This window comes from Capricornis sumatraensis, chromosome 8 (genome assembly GCF_032405125.1).
Source record: "Capricornis sumatraensis isolate serow.1 chromosome 8, serow.2, whole genome shotgun sequence".
In the NCBI taxonomy this organism is placed as follows: domain Eukaryota; kingdom Metazoa; phylum Chordata; class Mammalia; order Artiodactyla; family Bovidae; genus Capricornis; species Capricornis sumatraensis.
The window spans coordinates 38179873-38195307 of record NC_091076.1 but is presented as its reverse complement, the minus strand read 5'-3'; the positions used below and the strand labels follow the sequence as shown (position 1 = coordinate 38195307).

Genomic DNA, 15435 nt, shown 5'->3' with positions numbered 1-15435 from the left:
AATAGAGCATTATAAACTACATATAATCTCTTCTAGTTGAAATGTCTAACTAAGATCTTTAATATATGACTTAAATCTGCGTGTGTGAACTGAAGTTGTGATTTGGTTCTGTGTCCATAAATTAAGGCAATGTGACCACCAACAAATGATTCCGTTACCCTTTTTTTAACTCCAGTATGAAATGGCTTTGGGTAATAGACTGATATGTTAGATAATTTTATTTTTGAGTAATTATTGTGCATTTTCTGTTCTTTTGAAAAGTGTGGTGCTAAATATTATGATGTCCCAATCAGATGACTCATACACAACATTTTCATACTCCGGAAATGTTAACACATTACAGTCCTTGCCTTGAAAATATAAAAGAATGAATCACAAACAACACATTTTCATTTTCCTTTGACCCTGTGAGACCATTTAAACAATGTGGTTTGCATGCAGCACCCTGTGGCCCTCAAAGGCCTCCACATTGTCTGTTTATGTCTCCATTTTAACCCCAGGCTTTACTCCTCTTGGCATTGTTTTGTATTTGCATGAAAATGTGTGTGTGTGTGTGTGTGTGTATTTTTTTGCATGACAAGTCATCCGTAATGTTGAAGTTAAATGTCTAACATATCTTGCAATATCACATGTCATTAATTTTTACATGATATTTTTTTCTTTTATTTTCAGTTACTGAGGTGTAAATAATGCTTGAAATGTAAAAGTGGCATGAAACTGGAGTGATGCAAGAATATTTAATGTTCCTTTAAGAACTTAACCATTTTTTAACTGGGAAAATTTGGGGGGCATTCCCAGCCTTGTCTTTGGACACCAATCCCTCAATTACAAATTATGATAAAACTATTTCAAACACAAGTATTGTCAGTAGACTAATAAATTCTGAAGTGATACTTTTTTTTTCCCATGAGAATGTTTTTCTAGTTCTTGAATATGAAGTATAAAATGTGTCCCCTAATTTCAGAATTTATTAGATATTTGATTTATTGGTTTCCTTAAAGCCTTTTTAATAGTACATAAAATTAAGCTCAACTGACTTTGGTGAAATTTCCTAATAACTAAAAACATAATGAGTTACTGAATGACAGCACCAACATTTTAGTGCTTTCATGTTTTCTAAATGAACATAACTATCAGAATGGATATTTGATATAGGAGTAATGGATATACAAAGAAAATAAGTTATTTACAACATTTTGTCAAGCATCTAATTCATAAGAGCACATAACTGTTCTAGCCAGTGGGCTGAAAAGTACCGTTCTCTCCAAGTAGTCACCCTGCTGGCTCTGCATTTATTCCTGCCAGCTGCCATTGCTAAAATCATGTTAGATACCCCTTGTCAAATTACCTTCAGTCTTTGGCACATTAATCCCTATGTAGTTACAAATCTTATCTCTTGGAGAGAGAGAGAGAGACACTCAGAGCCAAATTGGTCAAACAAGCTGGCAAACATATTTTTAAATGATATGTGAATATAAAATTACCAAGATGTACATGGCTTCTAGCCTGTGAAATGACTGAGAACATGTTTCCCAAAGATGAACCCCAGAAAGTATTTCCATAAGAGCAACAATGGGAATAAATGAAATTTTCTTAAGGAGTCTTTTCAGGCACGCATCTGATATTCACTTGAAAAAAAACAAGTTCTGACATGTGTATTCTGTTATGTCTATCTGTATTGCTTTAAATTCCACCTCATTTAAGATAACAGTGGTTTTCATTTTTAAGGACAGTTCTTCCATTATTTTTTATCATATCAGAATGTAGATGAGTGGCCACTATATCTCCCTTCCTTGAATGAATATCAGGTTACTACCTCATTAGCAACAATTGTGATAGGTTTTGGTTGATGGTGTCTTGACTGTCACCAATGAGCTCTGTGTTATTGGCAACCGACTCAGCCTCTCTGTGCCTCTGGCCCCCTGCCTACGGAGGAGGGCTTGAAGCTCAATTATCTTTAAAATCTCTTTTGATTGAAAATATAATACTATAATTATCATCTATCTGTGTGAGAACTATAATTATCATATATCATAAATCCACACACATCTCTGAGGTTTTAATTAAATTCAAGCTGAAGTAACTCAAATTTATGTTATTGAAAAAGATATCTAGACACTGATGTGTCCGGTGTTTCTAATAGAGTCCTTTCTACCTGATGACAATGATGATGATCAGGATGACATTTGTGTAGCACTTTGTGTTTACACTGCCTTATATGAGTCTCGCAGCCTAAGAGCTGCTCTTGGATCCTCACGATGCAGATGAAGAAGACGCTGAGGTTCAGAGAGATTCGCTTGCCTGTCTAAGCTGTTGAACTAGCAAGTTACAGAGCTGGAGAGAGACTCTGGGTCTTCCACTTCCAATTTAATACTTGTCTCCTCCATCATCATTTACCTGCAACCAATCTTTTATTTAATTCAGAGATGATTTTTCCAAAGTGTCATTATTTGGAATTTACACTCCTGGAAACTAAAATCTGCTTGAAGGGACCCTCCCACACCCCTTTAGACTATCCACTTGCGTCACAACAGCTCTCTCTGCTTTTACAGACTAGTTGTTTTGTCAGCATGAGTGTGACAACAATTAGACGTCCCCTGTTTTTGCCCCATGCCTTTTCTCCTTCACAGTCATTCAATGACAAGCGTAAAAAGAGCTTCATCTTTTCACGAAAATTCCCATTCTACAAGAACAAGGAGCAGAGTGAGCAGGAAACCAGTGATCCTGAACGTAAGTAGATTCTCGAAGAGAATGTCACCTGCAACACAAGAGAAAAAAAAATCCTTCACGGGCAACACGCATGATGTAGGCTGCCCCATGCCACACGCCTAGGCAAACGAACACGGCAGGCAGGCAGGTCAGGGCTTACTACTGTGACCAGTGTTTGCCTGCAGTCTGGATCCTTCCCTGGACAGAGCTCTTTTTTTGAAAGAATGCATTGGAAAGGGACCTGAGGAAGCGGGGGACTTTGCTTCCAAACAGCATTTTTTAATCTGTGACCAAGACTATGTGTGGTTCACCTTTTCTATCATGCAACTCTCCAAGGGCTTGACAACTTCTTTTCTGGACAGAAACCTTAGATTCCATTGCCACATGTATTGTTTTGGAGCGCTGGCTAACTGGGAGTGATCAAATTCCCCTCTATCGGTTACTAGCATTTGTTCACTCTTTCCCTCACAGCGAGCTTATCTTGGGATAACTGAGCTTATTCTTATGCTCAATCTAAAAACTGGCCGTGAAACTTGGAGTGGATCCTTGGTCTCAGCGGTACGTTGCTGTGGCAGTATTGACAGTGGGTAAAAACGGCTCTTGTTGACTCTTTATCTTTTTCATGACAACCTTCTGCTTAAACCTTTCGAGTTGCAATGCGAATCCTTAAGTCGCAGCCCAGGGAGTTTGGGGTGAAATTTGTTTCCTAAGAAGAGAACGAGGGATCCAGATTGCTCCGCAACACGGTCTGTCATGGTAGTATCCGTTTCAACTCCACTGACTTCTTCCTTCCTCTTCCGTGGCTGTTCTCCCTCTCTCATTGCTCTCTCTGGGGACTTCCATGCAGGACATCCCCGGATTAGGTGACGACGGTTATGGAACAAAGACTCTGAGTAAGTTCCCAGGAATGGTCACTGTAACTTTTCTTTTCTTTTTCTTTCCTTTTGAGTTTGGCTTTTGTTCCTTTTCTCGAGGGCCTTTTCACTCCTAGCATGCACAAGATACGAGTTTTATTTGTTACCTAGCTGTGAATGCTTCTACCAAGTAATTTCCAACTGTTTTGTTCTGCATGTCAGCATTTAAAAACAAAGTGTCCCAGACCCTGTAACTTCCGTTGCAGTTCACACCTTCCCTTTCTGGCCGTGCGATGTGACCAACATGGTCCCGATGCCAGCCGTGGCATCCTTGCTCTGTCACCTAGTACCTCCCAGGGAGCAAGAAGCCATGTTGAAAGAAAGGGCGAGTTCAATGCTCTGGAACAGGAAAGCGGAAATGTATTTTATGTTCTCTCTTCTGGCTTTTCACGTGGACATATTTAATGACCTTGCCAAACTCCATAATTGGGTTATACTTTGCTATTAGTAAAGGAGGTACTTTATAGTCAAAAGGAACATGCATTCTCAAAAAGTAAATATTAAGCTATTTGATCTTCCATGAATAATTCCTTGCTATTAACTTTGACTGATTTTTTTTTCTGACTTGCAGTGATCCTGCTTGAAACGTTTGTATGATAAAGTTTTAGATATATATTAATATGTTTTTCTATCGGTGATTTATTACTGCATTGCATAACCAGATCTTCATTTTATAGCTTAGAGTGGAAAGTAAACTATATTAAACTAAATTTTTGTAGTTATTAATGCCTTTATTCTGTGTCTCATTGCACTAATAAAAATAATAATTCTGTGTTTTAATATACTATGATTTTTCTGTCTTTGACACTAACCCCATTGTGTAGGCACCAATGAAATAAGAACCATTTTGTGTCTTTCGCAGCTGCATCACATGTTCATTTTTGTTTGTTTCGTTTTAATTTAACAGCTATGGGCAATATTTTTAGAAGCTGTTCATTTCATTGCTAAGAAACAAAATAACATTGAGCTGGACTTTGTTTTCAAGAGCTGGTTATATAACCCTGCATAATGATACCCTTCATCCTTCAAATTGTTAATTTGGATTTTTTTAAAGATATGTATATTTAGAAAATAAAATCTGATCAAGAATAACTGCTGATCTCCTTAAAGATGAAAACTTTATCTTTGAGTCTCTATACAGAATATGTATTGAAATTTTTCTTGAATTGGTGGCTGAAATTCAAGTGTTGATTTCAACATTATCCATTTAGCATCAAGTACCACCAGGGAGAATTTCTAAATTTTCGGTGGGGTTGGGTAGCATTTTAATATGTTGTTAATAAATGAACATCTCTTGCTATTGGAGAGTTGAAAGTATGTGATGCCTTTTTAAATCCAGAGTGATGCCCTTTTAAATCTGAAGGTTTATTTACTCTCCAAAATTGAATATATTACACTAGGGAAAGTTATCTGCCAGTTGACACTACTGGTGGCCATAATTTAGACTTTAGCTGGAACATATTTTTAACTTCTTTTCACCTGCAAAATAGAAAAATCCTGTTAAACAATATCTTAACATTAAGAGAGATTGGTTATTAAATAAACAGCCATATGGTTCTAAGTTTTTCTAGTGTAGCTTCATTCTGAATTATTTTAAAAGTGAAAATCAAAAACAAAAAAAAAAACTTCATCTTCAAATGAAGGTGCTTGAGATAACCACGCTCATGAAGATAAGCCATTGTTGGGTATGTGCTTTGACTTTTCAGTAACAAGACAGATTTGCACTGATTCATCACACTTACTTTCCTAGTGCCCCTTTGCACTTACAACATGTGTACCTAAATTAATAATGCAGTTCTCATCAAACACCCACACAAAAAGAAATGATTCCAGTAAACTTAACCCATGCTTTAATTTTCATTAGTTTCATACTCTAAAATTAGTCCATCCAGGATGCGTTAACTAACTCAATTGTAGAAGTCCTTTCACAATCCACGCGTGTATCACATCATCACATAGTATACTTTAAAATATATGACAGTTTTATTTGTCAGTTATACCTTAATGATGCTAAAAAATGAAAAGTAATCCATCCAACTGGCAAGAATCAATAATAGCAAATACATTTCAAAGCACTTTTTTTTAACTGTTAGAGAATAACGTTATATATTCTTTTCCTTTTTTCTAAAGATTTTGCAACAGTTGTCCCTTTTTAAAAAGCTGAAGTTATCGCTAATGATCTTCTCAGATCAAATAGTCACGTATTCTTCATTCAGTTAGCCTGATATACAAAGAAGTTGATAAATTGATGGATTTATCTTCTATAACTTAATAAATAGTACAGATAAATTATTTTGGGAATAAAAGCCCTAAGTCTGGCACATAGTCAGTACATCCCCCTGTTATGCAAGTTAAACTGTGTTTGTGGAAAAAAATTTTGAAATATCACTGTATACTTGTACAGTCATTCAACCAGAGTTAAAAACATGCTTTGTGCCAGAACCTGTGCTTGGTATTAGACCATTTATCTTCTTCCTGTCCTAATTCCTCCATAACCTGAACCTAAGAGCTATCCAAGCAGGAATCTTAAAAACAAGGAAATATTGAACTGATTCATAAAACACTTTTCAGTGACTCATTTCTTCCTCCAAGGTTTCCTACATACTCAATGAAGCAGGAAAGTTCTTCAACAATCCCTTTCATCTTGTGAATTAGTTTAGGAAGTATTTAAATAGAAATAAAATGAAAGGGATTCCAGGGAGGGAACAACTGGCAATTTGAAATGCAGTATTCCTGCAAAATGCCTAATAGCAAAATAAAGCAACAAAAAGCCTGTAATAAACCAGTCCTTACCCACCAGAAGCTCCTGAAATTATAATCAGGAACATCCAGTTCAGACACATTGACCTTCGTCACAAGAATCTGGAAAATCAAAGCTACACGAATGGGTCAAACTATTTATAAAAAGAGAAGTGCTTAGATGGACAGTATGCATTTTTTATAATTAAACATGCTTTCCTATTTGCTAATAAAAATAAGACAGCAATCAAGCAGTAGCTCCCCGGAAAATAAAGTTTTCATCTTCATCTTATCTGAATTTTCTTAATGCGTCTCCTCTGCAGCCTTACTTGCCTTTCGCTCACATTTCTAGTAGCCTTGCATGGTATTCCTTTAAGTTCTGGCTGCTCTCCAATGCTTGGTATCTCTTTAATTTGCTGTGCTGTTCTTGCAGAACATGTTTCTTCTAATGCCAGCGATAGCGAAAGTAGCTACCGTAAGTTATTGCTTTGGTTTGTGATTCTTTTCTTTGCAACTGCCCCCTTGCCTGTGGTATTCATTTCAGATTTTTGCTGTTGTTTTTCAATTGCTGCCCTTTATCATCCTCATCCAAAGCAAATGGCTTGAAATGAAATCATCATTTGATGGGGAAAGATACAAAAGACACGAGGGCCATGGGTGAACTAGTGTCATTTGTACAAGGGGTTGTGGAATTGCTAATAAATTATTCCAGCCTTAGTTGACTGTGGCCTGGTGATGCAATTCTCCTAGAGAAGGTGGGGAAAAAATTTTTTTGGATTTTGACATTCTGTCCTCCAAAATAATTTATACACCCTGCAGAAAGGTTGAAAAGTCATCATGGTTTTATTTTCCTTTTCATTTTGCCTTTTCCTTTCTGTGCCTGGCTCCCTTTTGCAAGAGAAAGCCTGATAAATTACAGTGTTCCTTTTAAATGAGTATGAACCTTGTATATCTCTTCTCTCCTTGATTAATATTTTGAGATAGATACTATGTTATATCTAACTTTAAATTTTGATGGTTGGGAAGAGATGAAAAAGTTTCATCCTCTAATGTTGAAGGAACTCGCATTTTCTTTAAAAGTGAACAAATCTTGGATCAGAAAACTTAACTGAAAAGGTAGGTAACTATTTAAAAATTATTTCTGATTTTTGTTTGGTCACCTCAAGCCATTTGCTGAGTGATAAAAGAATATTCACCAAATGCCAGTCACATCCTTTTTTCTGTTCTGGTGGTTTCTTACCACGTACAGGTTTTTGGTGACTAAAATAAGTACGTTTATTACTCTTATCCTTGCAATTTCAATATTTATTTTGTACTCAGTGAAATGGGTTACTCAAAAAGCAACTACTGATATTAGAAAATTGCAGGCCCGATACTTATGACCCTCAGCTACCAAGACAGAAATCAGTTGGAGGTTTTTGGTTTGGGTTTGAGGTTTTTTTGTTTTGTTTTGTTTTTGGTCTTTTGGCTTGTATTAATTGAAGATAAGCATAGAAGAACAGAATAACTTTTATTTTTGTCTTTTCCACTACAGCATGGTAATTTATAAAACCATGCCCCTTTTTGAGGTGGAGTGCCAAATAGTGTTCTTGAAGTGTGACAAGTTCAATTTGGATCTTGAGAAAGGCTCTAGATAATCAAATTGGTGGGGAAATAGGCGGGGGAAAGGGTACAAAAGAGGAAAGATGACAGATGGAGGGAGTAGGGGCCAGAGGAGGCAGATGAAGCATGCCACAGAGTGAAATGAAGAAGAGTTGTGATGAGATACCTTTGATCAACCAAATATTAGAACCCCCTCATTTTCTTCCTCAATAGAATGATAAGTCCTATTGATGAGAGGAATTAAAGCTTTCTTGTTTTTAACACGATCTTTAACATCTTCACAGTCTTCCTACTCTTATACTTCTATGATTATCCCAAATTGAGAAAATATTTGCCTCTCCCATGTCTTCATTTGGTTCTAAAACAAAGAAACCTAGCTGGTTAAGAAGTGACCAAAGATTATTTGTTGGGTTTCATGGAGACCCTTGGCCCAAATTTCTTGGATGTTCAGTTTTCAGTTTTTAAGTGTTGTGCTTCCATCCTGTAGAAACAGAGAAATGGAAAACAACAAATTTTGTTCTTGCAATCCCTTTTGTGGAACGTATACTTTCCATAAAAGTATACTTTGATGGAACTACCTTTTCCTTCAGAAATCTGTGTTTAGAATATTTCAGAGGCCTTTCTCTTCTTTAGAGATGAGCATGTTCTTTCCAGAATCATTGTTAGAAAAATTGCACCAAGGCTTTCAGCTGTTTGACAAGTTTTTGATTGCAGTACTCTAAGTTGACATCAATAATTCTTTTCACTCTCAAATAGTAGATGCACATAAAGGTTTATTGAGTGAATAAAGGAAAAACTTGCAAACAGCTTAAATTATCTATGAGAAGAGAGAAGAGATGGAACTGTACTATTACTAGAGAAAATGTGGAGTCTAATAGTCTGTTTTAACTTGAATCTCCTCTGAGGGTACAGAAAGCTAGCCATTCAGATTGCTTTCTTTACAAATGAAAAAAGGTAAGAAGAGCCTTGTCATAGCTTAGAGGAGAAAAAAATGGATATTTCTTTTTCCAGGATAGAAATATGAGGAATTACAGAGGACTATTTCTTAGTTCATTCAGCATCCACTCTATGTCACGCTCTCTCGTAGGCACCTTAAGACTCAATGTAAGTCTCAGTGAACTCTGGAACTCAGCACAGGTAAAGAGGGAGAGCAATCAATACATTAAGAAAGCATAAAGTGTGGCCGTTTCTAGCATAAGAGTCTGGCCCAAGAATAGTGGGGCTTCAGAGATAATTTCAAAGAGGAGGGGGGCCTTTGAGCTGAGCTTTGCAAAGATGAGGTACTTGCCAGCTCAGTAAAGTTGAAGAAGAAACTCACCAGGAAAGGCATTGGCATGACCAAAGACACAAAGGCTTGGGACAGACACAGTTTTTCCAGGAAGTACAGTTTCAAAATCAAACCAGGCTGGATTTTTCTGTTGAATTCCTGGCTTTTGCCGTAATTATGACTTTTATATTTTATGAATAGCAGTCTAGACAAAATAATACCTCTTTTCACTCATTTTCAGATTTTTTTTTTTTAACTCTTAGAACCATTCCATGTCTGCTCAGGACAAAATGGCTAAAAAAATACTCAGTAGTTAGAAAGACTGGCAGGCTTCCCAGGTGGTACTAGAGGTAGGAGACATAAGAGATGGAGGTTCCATCCCTGGGTCGGGAAGATCCCCTGGAAGAGCGCATGCAACCCACTCCAGTATTCTTGCCTGGAGAATCCCCATGGACAAGAAGCCTGGTGGGCTGCAGTCCATAGGGTCACAGAGTCAGGCACAACTGAAACAACATCCACACACAGAAAGACGGGCCCAGGCCTGGGTGTTACATTCTGGAGTTACAGATTGTGCCAACCTTATTCGAAAGCCTCAAATATTTTCTGAGATACATATACATGCACATGAATTTATACCAACCTCAATTTCTAATAAATAGCTCAGACCTTTGATGCACCATCTCAAGAATTATAGCATATTTTTTCCAAAGCCCAGCTATACTGAGCACTAGCTACAATACAGTTTAACAATGTACATTGTCTAATTATGCAAAATGCTATCTCATAACTGCCTTAACTATGGGCTAATTCCAGATTTCTGTCAACGAAGTAATATAATACAGTGCAGGTTTGTGTTTGTTTTGTATCGTACCTTTGAATTGCCCTTATATGTGATGGCAATAAAGATCAATTAGCTATAATGGAGACCATGCAAATCTCTACAAGATGAAGACCTGCCTTCCTTAAAACCCAGTAGAGCTCTTATGTTATTATGGATATGGGAGAGCAGGTGATTATCCTCCTAACCCACTGGTGCTCAGCAGTTAAATAGGATTTTCAAACCAAGGATCTTAAAAAATGAACTGAGTGAAACTGAGATGCTGAGATGAAGAGATCTCAGACTTTCCCTCTGGAATCAGTCAGAATGGTGCCCATATTCCCCTTTCTCCATTCTTCTCAAGTATTGGCCTTATATTTCCTCAAATTCTTACCAAGCAATTTTATTACATATAGTATCTCATTTTATTTCTGCAACTAAATTATGAAATATACCTTATATTTACACCCCATTAACGGAGAAGGCAATGGCACCCCACTCCAGTACTCTTGCCTGGAAAATCCCATGGACAGAGGAGCCTGGTGGGCTGCAGTCCATGGGGTCGCTAAGAGTCAGACACGACTGAGCGACTTCACTTTCACTTTTCACCTTCATGCATTGGAGAAGGAAATGGCAACCCACTCCAGTGTTCTTGCCTGGAGAATCCCAGGGATGGGGGAGCCTGGTGGGCTGCCGTCTATGGGGTCGCACAGAGTCAGACACGACTGAAGCAACTTAACAGCAGCAGCAACTGATGAAGAAGCTGAAGTTCCAAAGACTACCTTTCACTAATACTATGTCCCTGCAAGTCTAGTCAAGATATTTTAATTCTGAAACTTAGACATTTTCACTATTCCCTGTGTTTTGTAATCCAAGCTCCTTCACGTTTTAGCTAGTACATTTCAACCATACCACCTATCAAATTAATTGGCTGTCCCTGGTGGTTCAGCAGTAAAGAATCCGCCTGCCAAAGCAGGAGATTCGGGTTTGATCCCTGTGTTGGGAAGATCCCTGGAGGAGGAAATGGCAACCGGCTCCAATATTCTTGCCTTGGAAATCCCATGGACAGAGGAACCTGGCAGGCTCCAGTCCGTGGGATTGCAGAGTCAGAAATGACTTAGTGGATAAACAACAACAATCAATACAAGCAGCAATATTTACATAACATTAACTATGAACTAAGCCTGATTTTAAGGACTCTTATATATAGTAACAGATTTAATCTGAAGATCCTTTGAAGACACTGAATCAGTAATTCACTACGTGACCTTGAAGAAATCACTGAACATTTTTGAACCTTAGTTCTCTTCAATGTAAATGACTAGCTTGGATTAGAAAAGAGATACAGGAAACAGGTTTTAATCAAGACTGCCCTTTAATAGTTTCTTGAGGAACTATACTGAAAAGTGTTGAGGCCAAGTGAGGCTCAGCAGTAATTCAGGCAATGATCAGTGTGATGCGTGTCGAGGGTCCGTAAGGGAGAGTGAAGTCATGCTCCAGACTCTCCATCCATAAACCACGTTAACTCCAAACCCTTTCTTAGCACTAACATTCCGTGGTTCTAGGAAGCTAGTTATTCTTCGTAATTATCCAATGCAGGCCATAAACACTAAATTTAGACCACTGAATGCCCTGCCACTGGCCTTCACTTCCCTCATCTCTCTTTTCCAGTTTGGAAAAAAGTTCTAAAGAAAAACACCGTGTTTTTCCTTATCATGAGAGCCTTACTCCGAACCCCTCTTACTGTGACTTGCTTCCAGTTTAAAGACAATGTTTTCTGGAGGTTGTAACAACAGGCTCTGCAAAGGCTCTGCGAAGTCTCTGCCGGTGGCAGGCGGCCACCCCCAGCTCTGTGCCACGCTCCCCTTTCCAGCCGTGCAACTGCCAAAACAAGACCAAGTAATTGTTTGTACCCTTGTGTCAGCTGTTATTTCTAAGTGCCGACACCTCCTGAGCAAAAAATAGAAAAACTACTGAGGATGACTATTTTTTGGAGATGACACAGCAGTATTAAAAAAAAAAAAAGAGTTAGGGTTTGCAAATGGAGCATCTTATGGCCTGTCAGTAACTGACCCAGGTTCAGCTCCCTTCTCTGCCACCCACCATTTTTGTTCACCTCTGAGTTCTGCCTGTACATCCCAGCCCGCACAGAGAATTCTGCACCTCTGACCTTTTTGAGACTGCCGCATACTCAGCGAGCAGTCAGCAAAGATGTGGTTTTTAATCTTGACTCTACTACTTACTGAGGAAGCAGGCCCTGTCTCCGAGTCTCAGCTTCTTCATCTGTAAAGTGCAGATGGTCAGAGCACCTACCTCAAAAGAAATGGCTGTGAGAAATACGAAGCAATGGCTGCAAAAGCCTTTCATAGCCTGTAACGCACTATGCAGACGTGAATTATCGTTCCTTTACTGCTGTGACTTTTTTTCTCCCCTTCATAATCTCCCTCCCATTACCCCTTGGGCTTTCCATTCTTGAACATGAAAGTGAAAATTGGTTTCAGGCGCTGAGTTCACAGCTATTGTGCCTTATCAGCTGCCACAACACCCATGTGGGCTTCCTTACATGGTCCCTGGTTGTCATGCAGCCGTTAGAATTGGGAGGGGTGTGGACTTCAGGGACACTTTTTGTCACTGCTGTCTGCCAGTCTTACTGCTCTGAGCAAGAACCTCTGCTTCCTGTGGGTTAGACGTAAACCAGAAAGCAACAGGTAAACGAAGAACTCCAGAACTCTGTTCTAACAAAGTTAATCTAAGCTATGTTGCTTTGTCCTAGTTTTTTAAATCACACATTATACATAATGACACCAAATATTTTATTTAAGGTTTGCCTTTAGAATGTCCCATCAGAATGATTTGCAAGGCCATTGGAAAGAGATTCTCCTGGGAACATGAGGTGTTCTCTTTATTTAGGGGAAACCGCACTTTCCCAAAGGAAAGCGTATAGACAGAAACACAAAGTGGAACCTATCTTTGGCTTCATTGCTCATCCTGACTCGTACCACTAAAAGCAGAATGCAAATTCATTGGTCTCTTTCTTTACGTTACATACTGAGGACACCTTGGATAACTGTGGTATGGGGTGCCCAGTCTCGTGCAGAGACATAAGTATCACCTGATATTAATTCTTTTTTTGCATTTAAAAAGTTTGCAATTTTTTTCAAGTATTCCTGTAACTGACATTTATTGTAATTATCTAAAATCCTGAAAGAGAAGTTAAATTCAACCGTAAATGTGGAAAAGTGGCTCCATAGCATATTCTGTCACCTGATATGTAAAACCTGTTATCCCACGGGCAGGAGTCCCCTCTCACATATTAATCATTCAGGGAGATTTCTCCTGAAAGTCAGTATGACATTACAGTGTTGGTCTGCCATGCTTCTGTCTCTAAAGCTATGCTTTTTTTTCCCCCCAACTATTTTTACACTTTTCCTCTGAATTCCTATGTCCTCTGCATATGTCAGCCTTTAGATAACTAGAGCTTAGCAGTCATTCCCCTTTATTATTTTTTGACACAGCTTCTGTAAATTTCAGTTGATTCATTTTTTAAAAGAGGATCATTTTTTTCCATGAATTAAAAAAAAAACAAACATGAATCTGACTCCTCACATACCAAACCCCTGCCCCGATGTGGGAAGCTCCCCTGAACACTTTTTGGAGCAGTCATGGGTAGGTTCCACTTAGAGGAAGCACCAGTACCCCTTCTCCATGACTTTAGGAGGTAGCCCAGCCGAGCCATTCTGAGAGTGGGCCCTGCGAGACCTGAGAGTGGTGAGGCGAGGCGTGATGTGGGCCTGGGGCCATTTCCCACCCCAGGGAAGACATGCGCATTCACCGCTTTAGCCAGAGACCACTTAATTCCCCCAGATCAGCCTTGTCATTATCAAACCTGCCTGTAATACTAACTCCTTTCATAAAATGGATTCATCCTCCAGAGGCTGTGGCTTCTGAAGCAGCAGCACATGGTTCTGACCTGACTCTGAAAGTGCCAGGGCCTATGAGGAGATGGAGCAGTGAGACCCAGTGCCCTTTGGTTTCAGAAAAAAACTACCTCTTATGACACACCTCGGGGTTTCCCAGGTGGCGCTAGTGGTAAAGAACACACCTGCCAATGCAAGAGACTCAGGTCCCACCCCTGGGTCGGAAAGATCCCCTGGAGGAGGGCATGGCAACCCACTCCAGTAATTCTTGCCTGGAGAATCCCCATGGACAGGGGAACCTGGCAAGTACAGTCCATGGGGCGCACAGAGTCGGACACAACTGAAGTGACTTAGCACACGCACAACACTTCTCCTCTATAGGACAGCATACAAAAACCCCTTTTCAAAACTTAAACTATTTCCCCACCAAAGATAGTCAGTCCTAGGCCTAATGCGAATGAAGGTGTGGAGCCTTCTGAGTTGGCAGCTGAATGAGACAAATCTCATGCCTAGTTCAACTGGGCAAAACTGATGATTAGGAAAAAGAAATATTTGCCAAAAACCAATTTACTTTCCATGGTTGTATGTTGACTTGAGGCTCACCGTGAATCAGAAGGCTTATAGCAAATGAGCCTGAAAGTGTGGAAACTGATACTCCATGGTCTGCCTTACTTTTCAAAGTTTCAAGGCAAGATTTAGCAGTGATTAGAACAAGTGATGTAGGGCCCTCCTCAGTTTTTTATCTTCTTAACTGACCCAGCATTTTTTTGATGAATTAACATTAAAGTCTTCAGAGCCTTGGAGTATATAGGCTGGTGAAGTTTTTGTCTCACAAATGAAACGAGCAGACACTTGCTTTTGAACATTGTGTTTCTTTGGGAAATAAAATGGAAGATGAAAGGTCCAGAAATTCTGGTAATGTAGCAGCGAACTATTGGATGGAACCTCTCCTTGAACTCAAGGGGTTCCTTTTAGGTAGGAATGCTGGGCATGCAGCCATAGTGCTGTGTTTCTCAGCGTCAGACGCGAGGCGGCCTCTTCCATCACTGCCCTGCTGAACTGCAGAAGGCCAGCCTCCTGTCGCTCCTCCGACCAGCGACCACCTGACTCTGTCACGGTGCCAAACAGTTCTATGAGGGTGAAGGGATGTGAGGAATGGTTGAAGGAGGGAGAGAGCAAGGGAAATTAGCCCTGAACTGGGTCTGTTTCCTGGGTTGCAGAGCAGGGCTTGTAGCTGTGGTTTGTGACTGGTTGTTAGTCCACTGTAATTTTTCCTTTTTTCTCTTCTCAGGAGGGCAAGAAGATTTCATTCTCTCTTATGAGCCTGTCACAAGGCAGGAAAGTAAGTTTCTTAGCATGCTCTGGTTCCTGATTTCCAGGCTATAACAGGTGACCCCATTTCAGGAGGGAAATAAACTGCTTAATATTCAGCAGTTCCCAGGCCAGACCCTGCTCTTTCTTTGGCCCTGT

General features: G+C 39.4%; 1 protein-coding gene across 11 annotated transcripts in view; it reads left to right on the top strand.

Annotated features, from left to right (window-relative positions):
• Positions 1-15435, top strand: part of DLG2 (discs large MAGUK scaffold protein 2) — a 1427929-nt gene that overhangs the window by 1395350 nt on the left and 17144 nt on the right. For 7 of the 11 annotated variants that reach the window (XM_068976931.1, XM_068976935.1, XM_068976933.1 and 4 more), the window contains 2 exons: positions 3557-3602; positions 15257-15307. In XM_068976931.1, coding sequence (XP_068833032.1) covers positions 3557-3602; positions 15257-15307 — 97 coding nt within the window. Of the gene's footprint in view, positions 1-2630; positions 2731-3556; positions 3603-6795; positions 6838-15256; positions 15308-15435 lie in introns of all 11 variants that reach the window. The other 4 variants (XM_068976930.1, XM_068976928.1, XM_068976927.1 and 1 more) reach the window with 2 other exon arrangements.